Raw genomic sequence first — 21,820 nt, 5'->3', positions numbered from 1 at the left:
TCTTGTGAGGTACGCAGGCAGCCATGTTGACGTACGTGACGCTTTATGACAACATTTTTACTACATTTAAAGTACATTGCCTCCCCCCTAAATTTTGGTGGATTTTCAAGGTGCTGTTGTAAATACATGTTGACGCACAGCGTATTTTGATCTTCAGCTTATCGATCGTCATATTTTCTCAGGCATCGAAGGTGGGTTCGATGTGGAGCAGGAGCACTACGAGGAGGACTACAAGGTTGTCATCTTTCCCGAAAGACAGGAAGTCACATCGGAGGAACTTGGAGCCATGCCCGACGTTGTTAAAGAGCGGGTGAGCTATTGTGAGGTGCTCTTAATGTGTTTTGTGCGTGCGGGTTGGCATTTCTTGTGGCTGCGCCCTGGCTCAGCGGTCGCTTGACATTTTTCCGCTTATCTCAATTTGAAGGATGTGAGGTGGCATTGCCGTACGTGTCAGCAGAGCTTGATTAGGGAATGAATTTAAGTCAACTTGACTTTTGTTAGCTCATCTGCTCTTTTTCCCCGCGCCCTGCAAAGGTATCCCTGTCAATGACGGGCATCATCGCCGCTGACTCCGTGTCTCACACCTTGCAAGTCCAACAGTGGGACGGCGAAGTGAGACAGGAGTCGCGATACGCCGCCGACCTCAAGCAGCTTGACAACGGAGTCAAGATTCCACCCAGGTGAGCCTTGACATTGCCGCCGCCAGCCTGCTTCACTCAGTTGCCCGTCATCATGAGTGTCCCTCGGTGCGATAGTGGCTGGCGCTGCGAAGTGTGCGGCCTCCAGGAGAATCTCTGGATGAACCTGACGGACGGCAAGATTCTCTGCGGTCGGAGATACTACGACGGCTCGGGGGGAAACAACCACGCCCTGCTCTACTTTCAGGAGACAGGATACCCGCTCGCCGTCAAACTGGGGACCATCACCCCGGACGGAGCTGGTGAGACCACCACGCCCAGTCGAAAGAATTCAATTCACCTGGTCAGTTTCCATCTCCAGATGTTTATTCTTACGACGAGGACGACATGGTGCTGGACTCCAAGTTACCAGAGCACCTTTCCCACTTTGGCATCAACATGATGACCATGGAGAAGGTAAAAGTGCACTCGGCATGTGGCCTTAGCGACGCTGTTCCCACTCGCGTGAGGTCTTTTCCAGACTGAGCGGACGATGACGGAGCTGGAGATTGCCGTGAACCAGCGCGTCGGGGAGTGGGAGGTGATCCAAGAGTCCGGCACCGCCCTGCGTCCGCTGTACGGGCCCGGCCTGACCGGCATGAAGAACCTGGGCAACAGCTGCTACCTCAACTCCGTCATGCAAGTGCTCTTCACCGTTCCAGACTTCCACAGCAAGTTCGTATCTGTCCTTGAGTGAAAATGAAGCTGAACGTTTGCTTTAGAGCTGCACTGAGCCGTGTTTACGTTCAAAGCACAACAGCTGCGCATAGGCAATCCGCAGTGGCAAGAGGATAACTTTGCAAAGCTATTCCGTTCCAGGTATGTGTCCAACATCGACAAGATAATAGACGAGGCCCCGAGTGACCCCACCCAAGACTTCAAAACCCAAGTGTGAGCATCTCTCGATTGTGTCCGTGCCACGTCTGTAATTTAACCGTGACAAAATCGGTTGTCTATCCCAGAGCCAAACTGGGCTACAGCCTGTTGTCGGGAGACTATTCCAAACCGGCGCCGGAGCTCGGGGGAGAAAATGGTGCAGCTGAGCCCAAGGTGAAGATGACAAAAATGGCTTGGTCTCAGCTGATAATGTTTTGCTCATGCGTTCTCACTGACTTCCAGGATTACCAAATTGGCATAGCGCCGAGAATGTTTAAAGCACTCGTTGGCCGGAACCACCCGGAGTTTTCCACCAATCGACAGCAGGATGCTCAGGAGTTTTTATTGCACTTCATAAACATGGTGGAGGTAGGTTTGAGCACCCCAGACACTATTTCATCGGGGTTCCCCCCCGCCCTCCTTTCCTCCTTCTTATCTTGTGACTTTCTTTGGACTCTAGAGAAATTGCCGATTGGCGCCCAACCCGTCCGAAGCCTTCAGGTTCCTGGTGGAAGAGAGGATTGTGTGTCAGCAGTCCCAAAAGGCCAAGTACACGCAGCGGGTGGATTACATCATCCAGCTGCCCGTGCCCATGGAGCAGGCCAGTAACATAGGTGAGCCGGTGCTCTTGAATATGATGGCATGCTTTCCAGGTGCAAACATGTTTGTCTCTCTGTAGCCGCTTGCAAGAACGGCGAAAACAAGGACCACTCGAGTGATCAGAATCCAAAAGTATCTTTTATTTTGTATTAACGTCCACCCAACAGACGAGCTGCAGGAGGCAGAGCGCCAGCGCGAGAACGGTGACTCAACGGTCATGCCCGTGCGAGCACACATCCCCTTTGCGGTTTGCTTGGCGGCCCTCAGCGAGCCTGAATTGCTCACCGACTTCTGGAGCTCCGCCGTGCAGGCCAAGACCACCGCCACCAAGTACGCGTGCAGCGGCACTTCAAATTGGATTGTTTACACTGAGTTGACCGCTTTTGTTGTGTCAGAACAACCCGATTCGCCTCATTCCCCGACCACCTGATTATTCAGATTAAGAAGTTCACGTTTGGCCTTGACTGGGTCCCCAAGAAACTGGGTGAGCAAAGAGAGCACTTTTCCTGAGTTGGCTATGGCTTAGCCCCGGAAGCCGCCTCACAAACATTCTCCACGCAGACGTGAGCATTGAGGTGCCCGACACACTGGACCTGAGCACGCTGCGCGCCACGGGGCAGCGGCGGGGGGAGGAGCTCTTACCCGAGGTGGCCCCGCCCCCACTCATGACCCCTGATGCGGAGGTTAAAGGTATCCTGGGCTCCCATGGCAACGAGGAGGACGACTCTCTCTACTCCCCACTGCTGTGTCAGTCTGTCATTTCTGCTTCTTGTCCCTCATACGGGACTGCTCGGCTTTTCTTCTTTTTCTTGCTTTTCTGCCTTTGACGTCCTCATCTTGCTTCAGTTCTTCACTTTTCCATCATGTCAGCGAGGGAGGGTTGGTTTGTTGTATAATTTGTCGTATTTCTACCAAATATTGGCCAACATTTTATCCACTCCGTTTTCGACAAAAATTACCTGCCTTACACATTTGAATAGTAGTAGTAGTAGCTTTACTTGCAAGTTGAATTCCTGTGGCAACTTGAACCATTCATATCACAAATCATCATTTCCTCGTGGAAAGGATTGCAAATGGCTCTAGTGTAACCCCACGTGGTACAAAAATTAGTTTTTTGATAGCACGACAGTATCGTACTTAATTCACCCTTCCAAAGTGACACAATTGGATTGAGTCAAAATGGACAGTATTGGCCACATTTTTCACTTCACTTCAATGGCCGTTGTGCTGCTCCTCTTGGTGTCTCTTTTGTACACATGGGACCAGTATGATGCAGGCATAGGGTGAGACCAGTGGGCATGGTCACAATTGCTCCCAAAACAACATTGGCACATTGTTTCGTATCACCCCTTCTGAGGTTAAGTTAATCGGTATCTCCAGCCACCATATGAGGAAACTTGTCAGCATTTTAATTTGATTTGGCTCAACAATCAAGTCGTCAATATAATTCAGCCTTTCAACATTCCTCAGCGCCGGTCCTCGACGACTCCACCGTGTCACAGCTCTGCGACATGGGATTCCCTCTGGAGGCGTGCCGCAAAGCAGTCTACTACACCGGCAACACCGGCATTGACTCAGCCATGAACTGGGTGATGGGCCACATGGACGATCCAGGTGCGCCGAGCGAGCCAATGGTCTGCGGGCGGGGCTTGGTCGCTTTTGAGCACGTCGCTCAAGCCGTGCCGTCCTCTCCTTTTCCATTGGCCCGCAGACTTCTCCGCCCCCTTGGTCCTGCCGGGCTGCAGCGGCGGCACCACGCCGACGATGGAGAGCGTCTCTGAGGATCACCTGGCAACCATTGTCTCCATGGGCTTCAGCCGAGAGCAAGCCACCAAAGCGCTTCGAGCGACGGTTAGAGGCTCGCATTCGCACAAGTCATCTGATACCCCCGCGTTTGGGAAAGGAGTGCCAATTTGGTTGTTTCTTCAAAGTAAGGCAAACAGTCGCTGGCGCACGCAAAGGTTGCCGTCAGCCACAGCTCTCGCGCTTACCCTCGCACACCGAGCCACTCGTGCCACCGCGCCAGGTAGAAAATAAACAATGTTATCTAGACAAGACATACTGAACAAATGCAATCTGAATTCAAACTAATGAGTTTTTACTCAGCAACTTGTTGACAACCTTTTTCTGTCTTGAAGTTAAGTCATTTGTACAATATCACGTGTTTGTCAGAGCAATACTCTGGAGCGGGCCGTGGACTGGATCTTCTCGCACCTGGATGACCTAGAGTCAATGGAGGTTTCTGAAGGAGGACGCTCGGCCGGCGAGAGCGAGGCCTCTCGGGAGCCTCCGCCGGGGCCTTGCGTCAGAGATGGACCAGGCAGTGAGTGGTTGGGGGGGGGGGAATACTTTTCTTTGGGCAAGTCCTGACATGATGATTGATGTTCTCTTGTGGTCTTGTTCAGAATACGAACTGTTTGCCTTCATCAGCCACATGGGCACGAGCACAATGTGCGGCCATTACGTCTGTCATATCAAGAAGGATCAGCAGTAAGTGTCCGCAAATGATCTCACTCGTGGGCAAGTTTTTTTTTTTCCACGTGCGCATTCTAGCAGCCTGCAGCCCCATGCAAACGAAAACCCTGACCTTCTGGAACTACGTGGGGGGGCAAACGTCAAAATCGACTATCAGTACACCATTGTTGGTCTGCTAGGGCACCTAATTGCCTGACTATGGAGGACAAAGCGTATTCATGGATCATAAAGACTCAAATGAATTTCTTATACTTAATACCTGCAGAGGGCGCTGTGTCGTTATATAAAAAAAAATCATGAGCTAGTAAATTAAGGCCTCTAAAGACATTCATTACACTTGAGTGTTGTTTAAGACCACAGAATTCTTTTTATTTTGATAGCATATTATAAATTCTTATGTATTTCTTTTTTGAATAATCATGGCTTCATATGTCTGTGTGTGACAGGTGGGTCATCTACAACGACCAGAAGGTATGCGCCTCTGAGAAACCTCCCAAGGACCTGGGGTACCTCTACTTCTACCGGCGGATGGCCGAATGAGACCAAGGGGGTGGGGGGGGCTTGTGGCACTTTTGTGGCAGTGAAAGTGGCGAGTATGGACACACGCACAGCTTTCGTGGCGCACATACTTCCCTACAATGTCTTCGAAAGACCTTGGCACACACAACTGTACATACTTTCTGATGACTTGGCTGAGTTTTTTTTTTTTAATCCAAATTTTCTAAGTAAACCCGCCATGAGACAAACTCTCACTTAATAACCTAGGCCTCCTTCAGCCTCTAAAATGGTGTGCCCATAGTTTGTTTTCAACGCATGTCTTCCTCCTTTGAAACGCAGCGTCCACGTCCTTGTGCTTGTTCAACATCATTTCAGCCAGGTCGGCCTTCACCTCATTCATTCATTCATTCATTCATTCAGAGCGGGCGATGGCGACAACACGCTGGCTCCAATGTGTACTACGAAAGAAAATAAAAACACCAAATCAACTTTCAGCCAATGTTGTTTTATGTGTTTTATTCCAATCATGCCTACAATAAAGCTAGCATTTTCCCTAGATGAGCTTTTTCAAGTGAAGTGATGCAGAGGCATTAGTTATTACACCCTTAAGGCGTGTGCAGAATCTCACTTGGGTTGCTTACAAAAGTACAAAGAGCAAAGTCACAAAGTTGTTTCTTTTGCGTGATCTAAGTTGCCGCTTTCTTCATTCTGTGTTGAGCCTCCTACAGTCTCTTGCAAGTGTAGCAGAGGGTGAGCAAAAATGTCTGCCTTGACTGAAGATATAGCACATCTAACAGCTAAGAAGCAATTAAGCTAACTAAAGTACAGTGTAGAGTTGAGCCACTGAAAACTTGGGCTGGGCTAATTCTGGTTTTGTGACAGTGCTGTAGTTCTAAGTGTTTCAGCGTAGTCGGAGCTCTTGTTTGCTGACACGACATTACAAATGTCACGCTTGAATTGATATTTTGGGTCACATTCACGCTATCATCGTGTACCTGAACTATATGGATAAAAAACAAATTGTTCCAAAATTGCGATATTTGGCAGAATACTGCACCAGTGGTGACACATTAAAAGTATTCTTTAAATGCGTTTCCCCTCAAGAAATGAAAGTAAATGCGGACCACTTGACCTTACTCTCAGGTCTAAAGGTTTTGTTTTGTGCAAGGTTTGCCCTCCGTGGCCTAGTGGAAGATGACATTTGATTTGACAGCTCTCACGCTGTGACTCGCAGGCTTCCCAGGACCGACTTGACTCTTTGGCCTTGTTGGATTTGGTCCACAATTTGGGAAGCGCGCTATCCGCGCCTCACGGCAAAAGCCATAGCCAATCACCTGTTATCCAATTTACTCACCGCGTGCTCGTTTTATTTCTTCAGTTTTAGGAAAAGGCTAAGACACCGAAACAAAATTTAGACTTACATAGGTTGGTTGAGTTCAATCACAATTCTTGTTAAGAAAGCTCTGTTTTCAGGAAAGTACAATACAGCGCTGGGCCTTTCGTGCGGCCATGCTCAAGAGGAGAAAGTCTCCATTCAGAAAAGGCAACGTTCAAGGTTCTTTGTGTCATGCTGTCATGTGTCGTCCGGATCATTTCCTGTTTTATTGTGATTTTCCTCTCGTTCCAGTCAGTGTGTCCTTCCCCTGTGCGTCCGGTCACGTGAACCCCTGATTCCAAGTGTGTGCACCTGCGTCAATGACCAACTGTCTTCACCTGTGTTCCCCTCCTGTGTCCATATAACCCGCGTCTTTCCTAGTATCCAGTGCCAGTGCGTCTTGCCTTGTCAGAACACTAGCGATCACGAAACCCTCGAGTTCCACGTAGAAGCCTTGTTTGAGCGACTTTGATCACCGATGTTAACTTGGTTACATCGCTACCTTGTTTTTGTATTTCCCTCGGTTCGAGGCGCTTTGATTTCCCCTTTTTCTCCCTCGGTTCGAGGCGCCTTTGTTTTCCCTTTTTTCCTTCCTAGTGAGGCGTTTTTTGTTCGACTGTCAGTGGAGACAATAAAAGCCTTTTTGGACATTGAACTCTCTGCATTCGAGTCCTCTCCGTGCTCTGCGCCTGACACTTTGGTCATCTTATATTCAGTTGCACATGCCAGTGTGGGTCAAATTTGATGGGTGATGAGTCAGGGGGTGTGGCAAGTTCACAGGAGAGTTTGATTCCATGAGAGTGGGTGCTGGTTTGGTGAGAGCTGGTTCCGTGGGAGTGGGTCATGATTATGGGTGATTCGGTATGTGTGGGGGCTGTTGTTTTCCATCCCGTCTTTCGGCCTTGGCGATCATCTTTGGCCAGGTTCCTGGTTGTTTTCCTCCTGCCGCTCTTCTTCTGGCACCTCTACCGGTTTTACTTCCATGTGTCCTTCCTGTAAACCATTCTTGCACATACACTTCGCCCACTGTCGCACACCGCCCATTCATCATTCTTTCAATTTTGTCATTTTGTACAGGATTATGTGAGCTTTTGGCTTTGACATCATCAATTTATTAATGTTCCCTGACCATGCAAAGTTTGTACTCACCATTTCCCATGTTTTTGTTTGTTTGTTCTTTTGATACTCCGTGTACTTGCTTACGTCATCATATTCTTAGTTTAATCATGCTTCCAACCATGTATTTTCTTTGTTAGGCAAAATATTTCCCTCTGTCCAGAACGTTCAGTAGTAATCGAAAACTGGCGTCTAGCATTAGTCAAAACATAAGATATAATCAAGTACTGAACATTTTTAGTCGGCTTTGACTGTGTCCATGATTTACAAAATCATCAGGCATGCATTAAACATTTCCTTGAGGGTCATTAAAGGGCTAGAGACACCGGTATATGTATAAATCGGTTTTAGTTAGCTTATAAATATAAATTGACGCTCGAAACAACGAAAAGGAAGCTGTTGCTCTGAAAAATATAATTTAAATTTGCGGCACAGACGAGTTTGACTGCACCGAGCCGCCAGCCGGAAGTGACGTCTCATGACGTCTCAAGTTGTACGCGTTTAGCTTCAGTGAATGTAAACAAAAAGAGAAGAGGGGCCAGCGCGTAGACGTCGGGCCAGGTTTGCGGCCAACCCAGCTCGCCTAGCCGTGCCTTCCATTATCCTGGCGTACATTTGTTCGCGGGACGACAAGATGGGTTGAGTTCGCCTTATAGGATCCACGAACCGGACAGTGCGTGCCTGCTGTGTGCTCGTGTTCACAGTGGCCTGGTTGACTGTCATCTTTCCGGACTCTGCTGTGCATCGGGAGCGGCTAGCGTGCTATCACTCTTATTGTTCATCTTCTTGTTTTATTTTTCCTGTGTTGTTTACTTGTATGTGCGTTGTGAACTCTGTCTTATCTTTCCGGACTCTGCTGTGCATCGGGAGCAGCTAGCGTGCTATCACTCTTATTGTTCATCTTCTTGTTTTATTTTTCCTGTGTTGTTTAGTTGTATGTGCGTTGTGAACGCTGTCTTGTCACTCTGGGATAGTGAGAAACGTAATTTCGATCTCTTTGTGTGTCTTGACATGCGGAGGAATTGACAATAAAGGAGACTTTGAGACTTTGACATTGAAAAGTATGTCGAAGAGTGACGGGAGGGGCACAATTCAGAAAACGTGCTCAGCTCGTCGAAAAAAATGCGATTTAAGAAATAAAATTTAAAATGCGCCTAAAACCTAAACCAAACGCTGCAGATGTTCATTTCTTCATTCGCAGTGGTCAACTCGGCACTCTACTCTTTTTACTATGCCAACCTAACCACAGTGACGGGAGAGGCACAATTCAGAAAACGTGCTCAGCTCGTCGAAAATGCGATTTAAGCAATAAAATTAAAAATGCTTATAAAACCTAAACCAAACGTTGCAGGTGGTCATGTCTTCATGTGCCGAGATCAACTCGGCACTCTAAAGCCCCCAAGAGCACTGTTTACTATGCCAACCTAACCAGAGTGACGGGAGGGGCACAATTCAGAAAATGTGTTCAGCTCAGCCCAAGTGAACTCCTAGATTCATCATATTCTGCGTCAAAAGAGGTTTCTGAATCGGATAAAATGATGCTAATATTGCCGCTAGAAACGGAGCTGTCGCTATCATCTGCCATGTTGTTTGGGTTTGTTGACATCCAGATGTACAACTTGTGACGTCACAGTAATGGTGCCGCCAGTTTGGCTTCGTGCGGGACCCGATCGATAAACTGGCATTTCATTTCAGCTTCATTCTTAGTAATCGGTGTCCATTTTTAATTTCCAATGCGGCAAATGTGTTCACTTTATACATTCTATCAAATTCCATTCTAATTGAAAAAGAAAAAGGGATGTCTCTAGGCCTTTAAGCTATTCAGGCAATATATAAAAAAACATTTGTTATTTCAAAGTGCTCAGAAATACATATCAGATCATAAAGTTATAAAAACCTTTGTCATTACCACCTATCAAAAATGTCTAGTTATGTCTTCTTTATTGATTTGGTGTGTAGGTATAATTATATGGTTAAAATGTTTCTTTTATTGATTTAATATGTAAATATACTTGTCTGCTTATGTACTTTATTCAATGAGGTTTGATCATATCTGTTTTTGTAGCTAGGCAGGACTTTTTGTATTTTGACCCCATTCCTTCAGCCTCCATCTGCACTGATTTCATCCTCCTCCTAGCAGGCACGCTAAACTTACACAAGACCACTCTTTTCGTCAGTTAATTTCACTCCCTTGCTGATTATGATGGCTTTTATTTCAGCGCCGATGCACTTTTGGCACACTGATAATTGGGCATAACAAAAATGAAGATTAAGCGCACTAACAGTCCAGAGAGGGTCATGTAATAGAAGGAGGGGAAAGCACCAAAAGTCCATAATTGTGAAATATTTCCCCCTGCAGGGTCAACAGACTACTGAGGATTCTTGCTAATCTAAAACTAACACCAAGCAAGTGTCAGTTTGAGCTATCGCCGACTACACGCACCCACACATGCTCGCATGCACTCAGCCTTTATTGACTACAATTTAACTGTCTGACAGTTTATATGGCAACTATATGGCAACTGTTAGTGCCTGTGAGCCAGACTGTCCTTTTAAGAAAGCAGCTCTGATTGGTTCATCATACATTTTCTTTCGAGAGGGGCATTATACTTAGGGTGTATTCAGACCAGAAAAGTCCTTTAGTCCGCTTGTTTGGTCTGGACCAAAAGCGGACTAAGGGTGTATTCAGACCTGACTGTTTGGTCCGCTTTAAATGGACCAACGCTGGTCCCGACCTTATGTGCAAACAAATCCTGGTCCAGATTAAAGAAACGGATCGAGACCCGCTTTTTCAAGTGGTCTCGGTTCGCTTTGTTGCGTGTTGTGCGGGATGTCCGATGTTGAGCCAGGAACAACAAAGATGTGGAGTATAGAGTTGGTTCTTTATTGACAAGAGCTTGGGTTGTTTAATGGCGGCCAATGCACAAGGCACGGCAGCAGATGAAACAACAGCTTCCTTCTCCAGGTCAGCTTCTTTTATACTGCCCGGAAAGGCGGGAACTTGTCACATGACCATTTGGTACCTGAGTGTGGGGGGCGTCACCCCCCTATGTGTGTGTGTTCTTATGTGTGTGTGTCTATACAGTTATGTGTGTTGTATTCATGTCCTGATTGAGCAGTTATGTCTTTATAAACTAATAAAGAGAATTGTACAGATATGAGCATCTAAACATACATGAGATTGTCTAACGGTTAGACTCTAACCTAACAGAAAATGTACAAATTGCTCTTGCTCTCTCTTCAGCTTCCAAACGAACTCTGGGGCGGATCGCTTCAGATGTGAATACACATAGCGTACATCCGAACCAACAGCACAGATATGCAGAGCAGGAATGCAACGCATAGTACTCGCATGTTTTCCTCCATTTTTGGGTCTGTGCAATGTGTGCCGCCCTGGTCATTGCTGTCCAATTGGAGCACAGATCGTCACAAAATGTTTACAAAATATACTTTGCTTGCAAAATGTACAGTCCGAATAGGAACCGCACCAAACGAAGAAAATTAAGTCCGCTTTTAGTCCAGACCAAACAAGCGGACTAAAGGACTTTTGTGGTCTGAATACACCCTCCAACTTCACGCTGTCTACAAACTCGAAAACTGAAGCCAATATTTCACTGTATTTATTTGGCCTGGACGCAGCTCAGAATTTAGCGTGAAAGTGGTACATATTATTTTATTATTTTCTTCCTCAACCACAAAACATATTGCAGATGACAAAGAGGGCACTTGAACGTGTTTTGGACGCTATCTCCACTCGAAGGTATGACATTGTATGGCCGCTGGATGTCGCTGTTCTTGATGCTCCATTCTGGTGACATATGCGGCTACAAACCGCGTCACGTTACCCAATCAGAGAGCACCTTGTCTTGTTGGACGTAAACTAAGCGGAAGTGAACGAACCACCGGGAAGGCGACACAACAGGATTGTTATCAGCACAACAAGGTAACAGCTGTGTTATTTTTAAGAATTTTACGGTGACTTTTATGCTTTCACACCTTTGTTAAGTCACATACAAAGTTGTTTACATTAATTCTTCTCTGCGGAGAGGCTTAGAATAAACCATGGCCTAGCGTTTCGAAGTCGTCGTGCATGCTAATGTGCTAGCCTGACATGCCGAGCTTTAGTCGCTCAAATAATAACACATATTTAGGTGAGGTGGGTAAATGACTTTTAGTCATTTAAGTGAGTCTTTTAGACTGAGTTGTTTCATTACCTTGTCACAGACTTTAGTGAATGGAAAACACTATTATAGGATAGGGAATCCTTATAGCCGAGGAGGCAAGGGACACGCAGGACATCACATTTCTAGTGCGATTTACTTCCAGAGTAAATGAAGTAACGAATAAATAATGTGGTACCAAATGTCAAAGTTGGCGTTGTTTTAGGCGATTATTTATATTTAACTACGTTTTAGAACGCAGGCATCTTGTTTGTTAGTGTTATACACAATTAAAACATTTAGCTGTGAAAACTCTGCTACTATTTTGGGTTGGCTTGATTGAAATGTATTAACGTCGATGTACACGCTACAAGGTGAAGCATTTATCATTCCCAAATTGCGTAACACTTCTCTTAAGCCATATACTGTTTCAATGTGTCTCAAACTTGCTTGTCAACCACCCTAATTATCAAGATTAAAATTACCCAAATGTCAAAACTACACAACGGTTTTACTCCTAAAAGGTGTCCTTATAAAATAAAATAGTAATAATGTAAGCCACTGTGGCGTTATGCACAATTTGAACCTGAATGAAGAACTAAAACCCATTTTTTAAAGCAAGCATACGTTGTATATGGCAAATTGAGACAAAACATGCTGCTTCGATTAATACTGCGCTCATAGAAGAAGAATTCAAATGTATTAATTCATCAACATATATAGCTTTTGTGCATGTGTGGAAATTGTGATGTAGATTTGCTAAACTTAATTCTCTTAAACAAAGCAGGCAGGAACAGGCCGATAGCCGTCAAATGATGTCAAGTTGTTTTCTGCATGCAAAACGACAATAGTCTAGTCATCTGCCTCGTTTTGAGTCTGTAAGTTTCCTAATGACAAGGTGCGACTCGGCCGGAGTTCGCCGTATCGAAGATGCTATTTACTCGTGTTTCTTCCTCCTAATAGCATCAAAGCATCTTATTTAAACTCCAGCTCATCAGGAAAATGGCTAGTTCTTGTTTACAATTGTGAAAAACGCTACAAGAGTCATTACAGTATAAGCGCTACTCAAGTAAAAATCACAGGTGGTGATCTTCAGTCATCACTCCTTATTGCCTGCAGGATTTTTATTTATTTATTTATTTATTTATTTATTTATTTTTTGCCTTAATTGAGTGTGGCCCGGGTTAGGTTGTATTCTTGTGTAAGTTGCAGAACTCCGGTTCAAACCGACCGGACCTTTTTTCCCCCCATCCAGACACTTGCAATAATAACAGTTCAGGCAACAAATAAACCGTAGGCCGCAGTGATAAAAGTGCAAGCTGAATCATTGTGCTCTCTGGGAGGAAGCTCTTATAATAGCTGATACAAGTCCATTGCACATGATGCTGCTTTGTCCTCTCACTTTTAATTAGACGAGTTCAATCATCCTTCTTTTTATGCTGTTCCCGAGTTATCCATAATGGTATGTTTGTGGCCAAAATGCCCTTGAGTACGCCCATACGCCCTTGGATATCGGTATCGACCGCCGTCCGTCGTGAGTACCGATTAGGGTTGTCAAGATACCAAAATTTCAGTAGTTGGTACCAATACCTGTGATTTTCCACGATTTTCGATACTAATTCGGTACCACGGTTAAAAACAACAGAATCCACTTACTTTTAAAATCACTAATCCATCTGCTATAGCCAAGAAGGCGACCAAATGTAATTTTGCATATTTGAGCCTTTGTCTGCGCACTTTGGCAGAACCGGTATGTCATTGCCCTGCCCTGCCCCCTCCTCAGCCCCCACTGATTTGATGGTATGCCCCCCCCCCCCCCCCTCCCTATAGAGAGGTTCGGTGAATGCGCACATGAAACTGATGGGATTCGGTACCTCCAAAAAGGTTAAGAACCACTGGTCTATGTGTTTGACATTAAATACATTTGGTAACCTTATCGTCCCAGCTGACTCATGCCAAAATGACGGCACGTAGGCTTATTCGGTTTAACGTATTTATAACGTAACGTGGCACAACAGTGATAGTAAACTGAAAATCACTCACCTTGAATTCCCTGAACAAGTCTTCAAGGGGGCGGCTTGGTGGTGCACTGGGTAGGACGTCCGCCTCACAGTTAGGAGGGTGCGGGTTCGGTTCCACCTCCGGCCCTCCCTGTGTGGAGTTTGCATGTTCTGCCGCGGGCCCGCGTGGGTTTTCTCCGGGCACTCCGGTTTCCCCGCACAAAACATGCTTGCTAGGCCGATTGAAGACTCCAAATTGTCCCTAGGTGTGAGTGTGAGTGCGAATGGTCGGTCTCTGTGTGCCCTGCAATTGGCTGACAACCAGTTCAGGGTGTCCCCCGCCTACTGCCCGATGACGGCTGGGATAGGCTCCAGCACACCCGCGACCCCCGTGGGGACTAAGCGGTTCAGAAAATGGATGGATGGATGGAAGTCTTCAAGGTGTTTGGCCATGTTGGACGTGTTTCCACTTTTGGTGTGGAAACCTCTCAGGCATTTTGTGCACGTTCAGTTGTTCGAATCTATAATTGCTCCGGTTGCATCTGCCTCGAATACAAAATATTTCCACACACAACTCTTTGAGCAACCTGGCTTCTCAACAAGCCGGCGTGTTGGACTTCTTCATCCACTTGCTGAAGCCATTGTTATGAAAGACCGAAAGTTTTCTTCTTCTTCAGCACCACTGACGGCTGCTCCGTGCTGCTCGCATACTTTCAGTTTTGGCAAGAATTGACACAGCTCGCCGAGTGAAAAGTTAAATATACAGTTCCGACGGTACAACAAAAAAGAAAAAAAAAAAACAGGTATTAATGTTTTTGTTTTTTGCCGGTTGGTACCAAATTGGTACTGGAAGTGTCTGTTCTTGTGACAACCCTAGTACCGATACCTTGAAATAAGGCTGGTATCGGTACTTGCCCGTTCCTCATGAAATGAGAAGGGGTAGGGCTGTGTTCATGACATGGATGGTTTTGAAAATGCCTGCAGCTCAAGCAGAGGGAGTCCCTAAAAGTCTGTTCTTTGGCATTGAGCACTGGCGCTTAGAATGCTATTCCTTGAATGCGCGGCCGGCACCTTAAGTGGCCGTTGGCGCTCTCTCTTTTCTTGTAGATGGAGGCGGAGCAGATCCTGTCTCTGTCCGGCTCAGCACTGGCCCAGGCCGTCAGCTCTCTGCTGGAGACCCCCGGCCTCTACGTCTTCTCCGACATCCTGGAGCTGCCTAACGTCCGAGAGGTAAGCGTCCCGCTCGGGCGGTGCCGCCTGAGCAAAATGGGCTTCGCCAAAGTGCTACTTTTGTATCCGGCAGGGCTTTGGATTGAAACTCTCTCTCTCTCTCTCTCTCTCTCTCTCTCTCTCTCTCTCTCTCTCTCTCTCTCTCTCTCTCTCTCTCTCTCTCTCTCTCTCTCTCTCTCTCTCTCTCTCTCTCTCTCTCTCTCTCTCTCTTTCTCTCTCTCTCTCTCCTCTCTCTCTCTTTCTCTCTTTCTCTCTTTCTCTCTTTCTCTCTCTTCTCTCTCTCTCTCTCTCTCTCTTTCTCTCTCTCTCTCTCTCTCTCTCTCTCTTCTCTCTTTCTCTCTTTCTCTCTTTCTCTCTTTCTCTCTCTCTCTTCTCTTTCTCTTTCTCTTTCTCTTTCTCTTTCTCTTTCTCTTTCTCTTTCTCTCTCTCTCTGTCTCTCTCTCGGCATCAAAGCACTTTTCCATTGATGGGCTTTGTCGCCATCTTGTGGCATTTTAAAGCAATTTCAGAAAGAACCCGAAACATTTTTTATCGTCGTGGCAGATGGAAAAATATTTCTCTACTCAGCCGCTCTTGTTTCTCATTTCCTGCAATCTGGTCATGGTTTTATCTTTGGCCAGCTGGAGAACGGCCCTCACGCCCCAATGTACCAGCTCCTCAATCTCTTTGCCTACGGAACCTACTGTGACTACAAAGGTACGATGCCACACGCGAATGACAAGCGCGTATCTCCCTCACAGTTTATCACAGGCTGTATTTTGTGGCTGCTAAGTGGGCGCCCAGACTCGCAGGTATGAAATAAACATGGTCTTAGGAGGGGCCGCGGGCAGCTTCATATTTTCTGTTGTCCCGCCGAGCCTTGTTTGCGAAGCCTAACCGACTTTCTCGTTTAACATCAGCCTTCTCTGCTCAGTGAGTATATGGTTACTTACATTTTTTTTAATAACAGCATCTTAGCGGCACCACTTGTTTTGATAACGCGAGAGGACTACGCCAAAGAGGCGCACGTTGGAGGCGCCCGCAAGTCCTCGGGTGCACTGCATTGCTGAGCAATTGTCATTCTTTCCCAGAGCGAGCGGCGTCCCTCCCAGAGCTGACGCCCGCTCAGCGGAACAAACTTCGCCATCTGTCCATCATCAGCCTGGCCTCCAACCTCAAGGTACACGCACCAATGACCTATTAGCTAAAATATTAAAACTTGTGTTATTTTGAACGAATCATTGGCGCTTTTACACGCGTTTGTGCCTAAAGCCCTATTCAGACGGGATTAGTTTTACAGGGGTACGCAGAGTAATCACCGTTTGAAATGTTCAATTCGGACGGGACTAGAAATCTCTGTAATGTTACTAAACATGGGTGGAGTAAATGTGTTTACGCCCTGCCATTACCCCTCGTCAGCATGTGCATGCTCTTGTTTTAATAATTAAATGATAATGATTAAATTTAAATAATTAATAATTAGTATGTGAAATACTGCCTTATCTAGTAGAATAGGTTATTGGAATCTAGTAGAATAGGTTATAGGTTATTGGAGGGATTTACATTACCTAAAGCAATAAGAAGTTTTGTGATTCTGATAACTGTTGTGGACCTTTGAAGCCTTTTCATTGGTCTTCAGCATGTGCGTTCAGAACGTACTATGGTAAAGAATGTCGGGGATTTTTGACTGTCCGCAAAACTGAGTGCGTCTTCAAGCCCCTCCATGTTCTTAAAAGTGCGGCTAACTATTTTAAAACACGATGTGGTATTACATAAATTTTTACTGAGTGTAGGGGAAACGTTGTCAATAGGAAGGTGGTTAGCTTGACTGTATTCGTGTGGTTCAAATTTTCATCTTACTGAAGCTCAGGGCGCCGACCAGAGGGCAAAATGGTGGAATAAGCAGGAGACAGGAGGTTGACTTTTCCACTTTATCCAACATTCAAATAAAAAAACAAACAGAATTCCAAATAAGGCTGAAAATGGGGTGTCTACACTATTTTGATGGTGGCCAGTAGTGTCCAATGTCCAATCAGGTGAGTTATGGGTTGACGCGTTTACCTGTGTGGGGCGACAGGCAGGTATGGATGGGTCTTTGGATGTTATGTGGGATTAATTTATAGAATTATGAGTGTGGTTTCTGGAGCAGAGAACAACAGCACGTCATCCACCATTAAGGGTTGGTACAAGGCACTTAAACGGGTGAAATTGAGCTAAATAACGTACAGTTGTATAATGCGGCGCAAGGTAGCCTTAGCGTGATTACACACAGACGCCAGTAGAAAACTCAACAGGCACTGATAGAAAGATAATAAACACATCGAATGGCGACATCACGTACCTCACACGGACGCACACTCGATGGACGCACGGAGGAAGGCACAAACACAACTTCAAAGACAAACTCTCAAATCTTACTCGCTGTAACTGCCCGACAGACGCCTCAACTCACTGGCAACTAGCTTTTTGGCTCGCGCTTGCCGTATGCGCCGCGAAAGCCAAAACGGACCGGAAACGTGAAATACATGAGTCTGTTTTACACTGGGGGTCGCATTCGGACGGGATTAACATTACATACGGTAGTTTCACCTGACCGTATTATAGAAGGTAAAAGTCGCTGACATGTCACGTTCGGACGGGACTAAATTTCCACTAAGAATACCACATGAAACTAATCCCATACGAATAGGGTTTAAGAATAAAATTGCTGCCATGATGATGTACTTGACCAGCCCGAGTGTGATTTTGCCTCATTATTGCCTCATTTCATCCTATCTGACGTCCCGCTACGGTTCTTTCCTTGCTGTGTGCTGCCACATTTAATGTCACGACTCTCAACTAGCCTGGCAGACTGTTCCCAGCTTCCTCCTTAGCCATTTCAGCAAATGCACCATTTCCTCGAGAGTACGCCACGTGACGCGCTGCGCGTTCCTTTGTCCCCCTCAGTGCCTGCCGTACTCGCTGCTCCTGCAGCAGCTGGAGCTGAAGAACGTGCGCGAGCTGGAGGACCTGCTGATCGAGGCAGTATACTGCGACATCATCCGGGGCAAACTGGACCAGCGCAACCAGCAGGTAGAGGTGGACTGCAGCGTGGGGCGCGACCTGGGCCCCGACGAGCTGCCCAACATCGTCAACACTCTGCAGGAGTGGTCAGTGATGTGACGGTCTCATCGCCTGACTCAGCCCCTCCTGGCCCCCCTCCTCCATGGCCGCACTTATGCTCTCCTCGCAGGTGCGCGGGCTGCGACGCGGTGCTGTGCGGCATCGAAGAGCAAGTCTCCCGGGCTAATCAATACCGTGAGAGCCAGCTGAAAGTCAAAGTTCAAGTGGAAACGGAGGTCAGTGGCGTCGCCGCCGCTGCCAGCCCTTTCCTCTCCAGGCGACCTGTGATATTTCAGAAGAAATCCCCAAGTAGACTTTTTTTTCCCCTATTCATCACGGTCTCTGACTCAAGTGCTTCAAGTGACGTTGGGCGGTCCCCTAAAGGCATTTCTCCGTGAAATGACGAGCGTCTTCCGCGTGATAAAGCGACGTGATGAAATGTCACTGTGACCGCAAACGACTCGAAACTTGAGAAAACGACAGCACATTTTGTATTTTCAGCCACTAACGAGTGAAATTTCAAATTTGAGCTACTTTTCTTGTTTTAGGCTGCACACATTTGTACATTTTATGTCATGGGTAAAAATATGCAAAGAATGTCCATTTCAAATTGTTGGCCACGCAACGATTGTCAATTAACAGTTGAGGCCGCAGGCTATTATTGGCTCGAGGTTTTTTTCCGTCCTCTACTTGTGGCCCAAACGTCTGTGGTAACCTGCTGGTGACTCTTCCTCAGGTGTTAAACCTGCAGAAAACCCTGAAGGCCAGCGCGGCCTCACCTTCGTCGGGTCCCGCCCCTGCCGGCGCGGCATCCAATCAGGATGCCGACCAGCCAGCCGAACCGCGGGACCCTGCCTCCTCTCAGGAACCGCGACAACCGGGAAAAAAAAGTTCCAAGGTGAAAGGGTGAGTACCATCAAAACGTTTTCATTTGGCTGGTGACGGAATTGAGTGTCCTTCGTTCGTTTCCCTCCAAAAGCTTTAAAAGGCCTACGCGTCATGTTTATTACATTTTATTGTTTGTGGTGAAGCGCTTTGGCCTTGGGAACACGTGCTTTCCAAATACGTATTGGCTAAGCATCTCCTCCAGCATGAAATGAACGCCATGAGAGCAACGTTAATATATTTGTTAGTTTTTATCAAGAAACACTCAAAAGATAGCTGTTGCGCTCGTTCGCCTCTGCTGCCAGCTTCCGACCACTCATCTGTCCCGGATTGTAAAATGTCAGCACACCATCCACACCCTTTGAGATGTCGCCATCTATCTACTAATCTCTTTATTCATTTGTTTGTTTCAACGTGGTGGTGGCGGCTTACCCAACTTTGGCTGAGGCCCCCAAGTTCCACTCCATGTTTTGAAATCCCCGTTAATGATACCTTAACCTCAATCCCATAATTAAAGCTAGTGAAGACACCCGCTGGAAGGACTTTTTTTTTCACCATTTAAAGCAGTTGCCAGGTGTCTCAATCAAAGTAGTAGCAAAGTTGTAGACAATCAATGACAAAGTCGGTTCTCCATAACGCTGACGTAGCGCAATGGCTAGGTGTATTCCTTTGTTTTTCTTGAAGACATTTGGTGTTCAGACTAAAAGCTGATTTGAGAACAAGGTGATATCAAAGTACTGACACCTCTGGGTGTTCAGGAGAGAGGACCCTTACCCTTGAGGAAACTGGTCACCGAGGGGTGTCGCTTGTTGCTCATTGTAGCTCGCTTGCTCAACGTTGTGCTCGTTTTTGCCGTCAGGTGACTATGATTTTGCCGACATTCAGAGAGCAATTTGGAATGTCTCCTGTAATCCTTGCGACGGTCCGCTTAAGAATGCTAGATGACAGCCAACCAATATGAGGACAGCAATTGACAAATGCATATCAGCGCTTCTACCCTCCCTCTTATTTGTTCAAACAAAAAAACAAAATCACCCAAATAACCCTTGGCCTCATTCTCTACTCGCCAGGCTGCGAGGCAGTGGCAAGATCTGGTCCAAGTCCAACTGAAGATGTGACAAACGGCACCACCCACGGGACAAAAACAGAAGCGTTCAAACACAGTGATGGGTTCAAACCCTCGCCAACGCCGCTTCCACGGGGAACGTTTAGTTTTTTTGTTTAGTCACCTAATGTCATCTGGACGGGATCGCGCCAACGACGGCGTCCTCTTTCCTGACTTTTTTTTTTTTTTTTAAAGCATGAACAAGAGTGGATAGTCAGTCGCCTCGGCCCAAAAGCGGGAGCTTCTCTCATGCGTTTTTGTCATTTTTAATACTTTCAACGCACTCCATTTGACTTGGGCTCCTTTTTGCCGTTTCCCCTCCCTGCTCAGTTGAGAATAAATTGTTGGGAAATAAAAAGAAAAAGACTAGATCTCAATCATGTCACCATCAGCTCTTTTAATATGTGCGCATCTCCAAAGGGGGCTGGCGCTAAATGTTAGCTCACCGAAGGGGCCTTTAGCAGGTCAAGCCGTTAAATTAGGGCACCTCTCCGGAGATGCCCGGGCATCGCAAGCGCCAAGGCGTCGTGCCCATTTCATTGCGCAACAAGAAATTGAGGAAAAAATGCATTTACACCATCAAAAGATGATACGGGTACATATTACGGGCAATGTCATTTATTTCAATTTAGATCGCTACACTACACACAGTCAAATACTTAATTTCTTAAAATAATTGTAAAAACAATAGCATTTAACCGTCTTAAGAAATGAGAATACCCCCCAAAAAAGGCCAGTTGTTTTTAAAAGACAAAGTATTATAAAATCGTCAAGTCAATCGATGTTGGCTACTTGTTCATGAGGTGAGTGGGCCACTTTGATTTGTTTGTGATAGTCCGCTGCCATTCGGTCCTATCTGAACCGTCATAACTCATCTCTCCCCCCCCCCCCCCCCCCTTTAGTCAGTTCCGATCACTTTTATGGGAGAGAGTTTGAGAAACGTGATTGTTTACAGGGGGCTGCCACGACGCTTTGCTGAGGCTCATGGGAGTCTGTGAGCTAAGGCTCATGGGAGTTTGCGGATGGCTAATGCTATAATGATAGCTGCTACACACACGAGGCTAAGGGAAACATAAATAAGCAGTACCAAGGTGTTAGATCAAACTTTAGTTAGTTCCAATCATTTTATAGGAGATAGTTTGTTTCCAAAGGGCTCATTGGTTATAGGTTAGTGGATGCATACCGCAACCCTAGTCAACCTCAGTTTGTTGCAGTATAGCTTCGAGTTTATGCGCCTTTTAACCCGGTGCGCCCTATATATGAAATCATTTCTAAAATAAAAAATTCAATGAGGGTGTGCCTTATAATCCAGTGTGCCTTATGGTGCAAAAAATACGGTATTTACAGACTGCAAGTTTGAATTAATATCCTGTTTTTGATTAAAGGGGTGGGAATTGAAATGAATTAATTCATCCCAAAAATGATTCTTCATCATTATCGTCAGTTGCGGCCCTATTTTCCAGTGAGTCCTTTGCATCTATTGTGCGGAATCTATTGAAAATTAATTAATCAATTAGTGTCGGTTCATTGCGCTTGAATAGAATGTAAATACGCACAGTGGTGCCTTGATAAAAAATTAATTGGTTCTGCAACCGCACTCTCCCCATTCTCCATTGGAATGAATTGAAAGCAACATAACCATGAGAGTGTCCCCTCCACAAAACCACGGCTGTTGTATCAAAGTGCAGGGGCGTTTGTGCGCCTGTCTGAAACTTGCATGTTCCCACCGTCATAACAGCCCA

At 46.2% G+C, this 21,820-nt stretch overlaps 2 protein-coding genes across 10 annotated transcripts in view; both read left to right on the top strand.

Annotated features, from left to right (window-relative positions):
* Positions 1 to 5,620, top strand: part of usp5 (ubiquitin specific peptidase 5 (isopeptidase T)) — an 8,077-nt gene extending 2,457 nt beyond the window's left edge. For 3 of the 8 annotated variants that reach the window (XM_049730320.2, XM_049730318.2, XM_049730319.2), the window contains exons 4-19: positions 183 to 310; positions 535 to 680; positions 756 to 940; positions 1,000 to 1,094; positions 1,159 to 1,352; positions 1,497 to 1,568; positions 1,640 to 1,922; positions 2,014 to 2,167; positions 2,321 to 2,483; positions 2,549 to 2,637; positions 2,715 to 2,900; positions 3,624 to 3,767; positions 3,865 to 4,004; positions 4,326 to 4,476; positions 4,559 to 4,643; positions 5,075 to 5,620. In XM_049730320.2, the coding sequence (XP_049586277.1) occupies positions 183 to 310; positions 535 to 680; positions 756 to 940; positions 1,000 to 1,094; positions 1,159 to 1,352; positions 1,497 to 1,568; positions 1,640 to 1,922; positions 2,014 to 2,167; positions 2,321 to 2,483; positions 2,549 to 2,637; positions 2,715 to 2,900; positions 3,624 to 3,767; positions 3,865 to 4,004; positions 4,326 to 4,476; positions 4,559 to 4,643; positions 5,075 to 5,168 (2,309 nt within the window). In that variant the 3' untranslated portion in view covers positions 5,169 to 5,620. The remainder of the gene's footprint in view (positions 1 to 182; positions 311 to 534; positions 681 to 755; positions 941 to 999; positions 1,095 to 1,158; positions 1,353 to 1,496; positions 1,569 to 1,639; positions 1,923 to 2,013; positions 2,168 to 2,320; positions 2,484 to 2,548; positions 2,638 to 2,714; positions 2,901 to 3,623; positions 3,768 to 3,864; positions 4,005 to 4,325; positions 4,477 to 4,558; positions 4,644 to 5,074) is intronic. The other 5 variants (XM_049730325.2, XM_049730326.2, XM_049730322.2 and 2 more) reach the window with 3 other exon arrangements.
* A 5,846-nt stretch (positions 5,621 to 11,466) lies between these two features.
* On the top strand, positions 11,467 to 20,455 carry cops7a (COP9 constitutive photomorphogenic homolog subunit 7A). 2 transcript variants are annotated; one of them, XM_049730363.1, is made up of 8 exons: positions 11,467 to 11,560; positions 14,855 to 15,007; positions 15,628 to 15,703; positions 16,078 to 16,166; positions 17,933 to 18,135; positions 18,219 to 18,324; positions 18,825 to 18,994; positions 20,044 to 20,455. In XM_049730363.1, the coding sequence occupies exons 2-8, from the start codon at positions 14,885 to 14,887 to the stop codon at positions 20,081 to 20,083; spliced, it is 807 nt and encodes a 268-aa protein (XP_049586320.1). In that variant the 5' UTR covers positions 11,467 to 11,560; positions 14,855 to 14,884; the 3' UTR covers positions 20,084 to 20,455. The 2 variants fall into 2 exon arrangements, with proteins under 2 accessions (XP_049586320.1, XP_049586319.1); XM_049730362.2 differs by having other exon boundaries at positions 11,523 to 11,560; positions 14,885 to 15,007.
* Positions 20,456 to 21,820: the final 1,365 nt, after the last annotated feature.

This window comes from Syngnathus scovelli, chromosome 9, assembly GCF_024217435.2.
Source record: "Syngnathus scovelli strain Florida chromosome 9, RoL_Ssco_1.2, whole genome shotgun sequence".
Classification (NCBI taxonomy): Eukaryota; Metazoa; Chordata; class Actinopteri; order Syngnathiformes; family Syngnathidae; genus Syngnathus; species Syngnathus scovelli.
Note: the sequence above shows the minus strand (reverse complement) of the source record. Positions and strands in the feature narration are given on the sequence as shown.

Coding starts and splice junctions, on each gene's coding strand:
- cops7a (XM_049730363.1), top strand. CDS start 14,885: ATGGAGGCGGAGCAGATCCTGTCTCTGTCCGGCTCAGCACTGGCCCAG. Junction 15,008..15,627: donor AGCTGCCTAACGTCCGAGAG/GTAAGCGTCCCG, acceptor ATCTTTGGCCAG/CTGGAGAACGGCCCTCACGC. Junction 18,995..20,043: donor AAAAGTTCCAAGGTGAAAGG/GTGAGTACCATC, acceptor TCTACTCGCCAG/GCTGCGAGGCAGTGGCAAGA.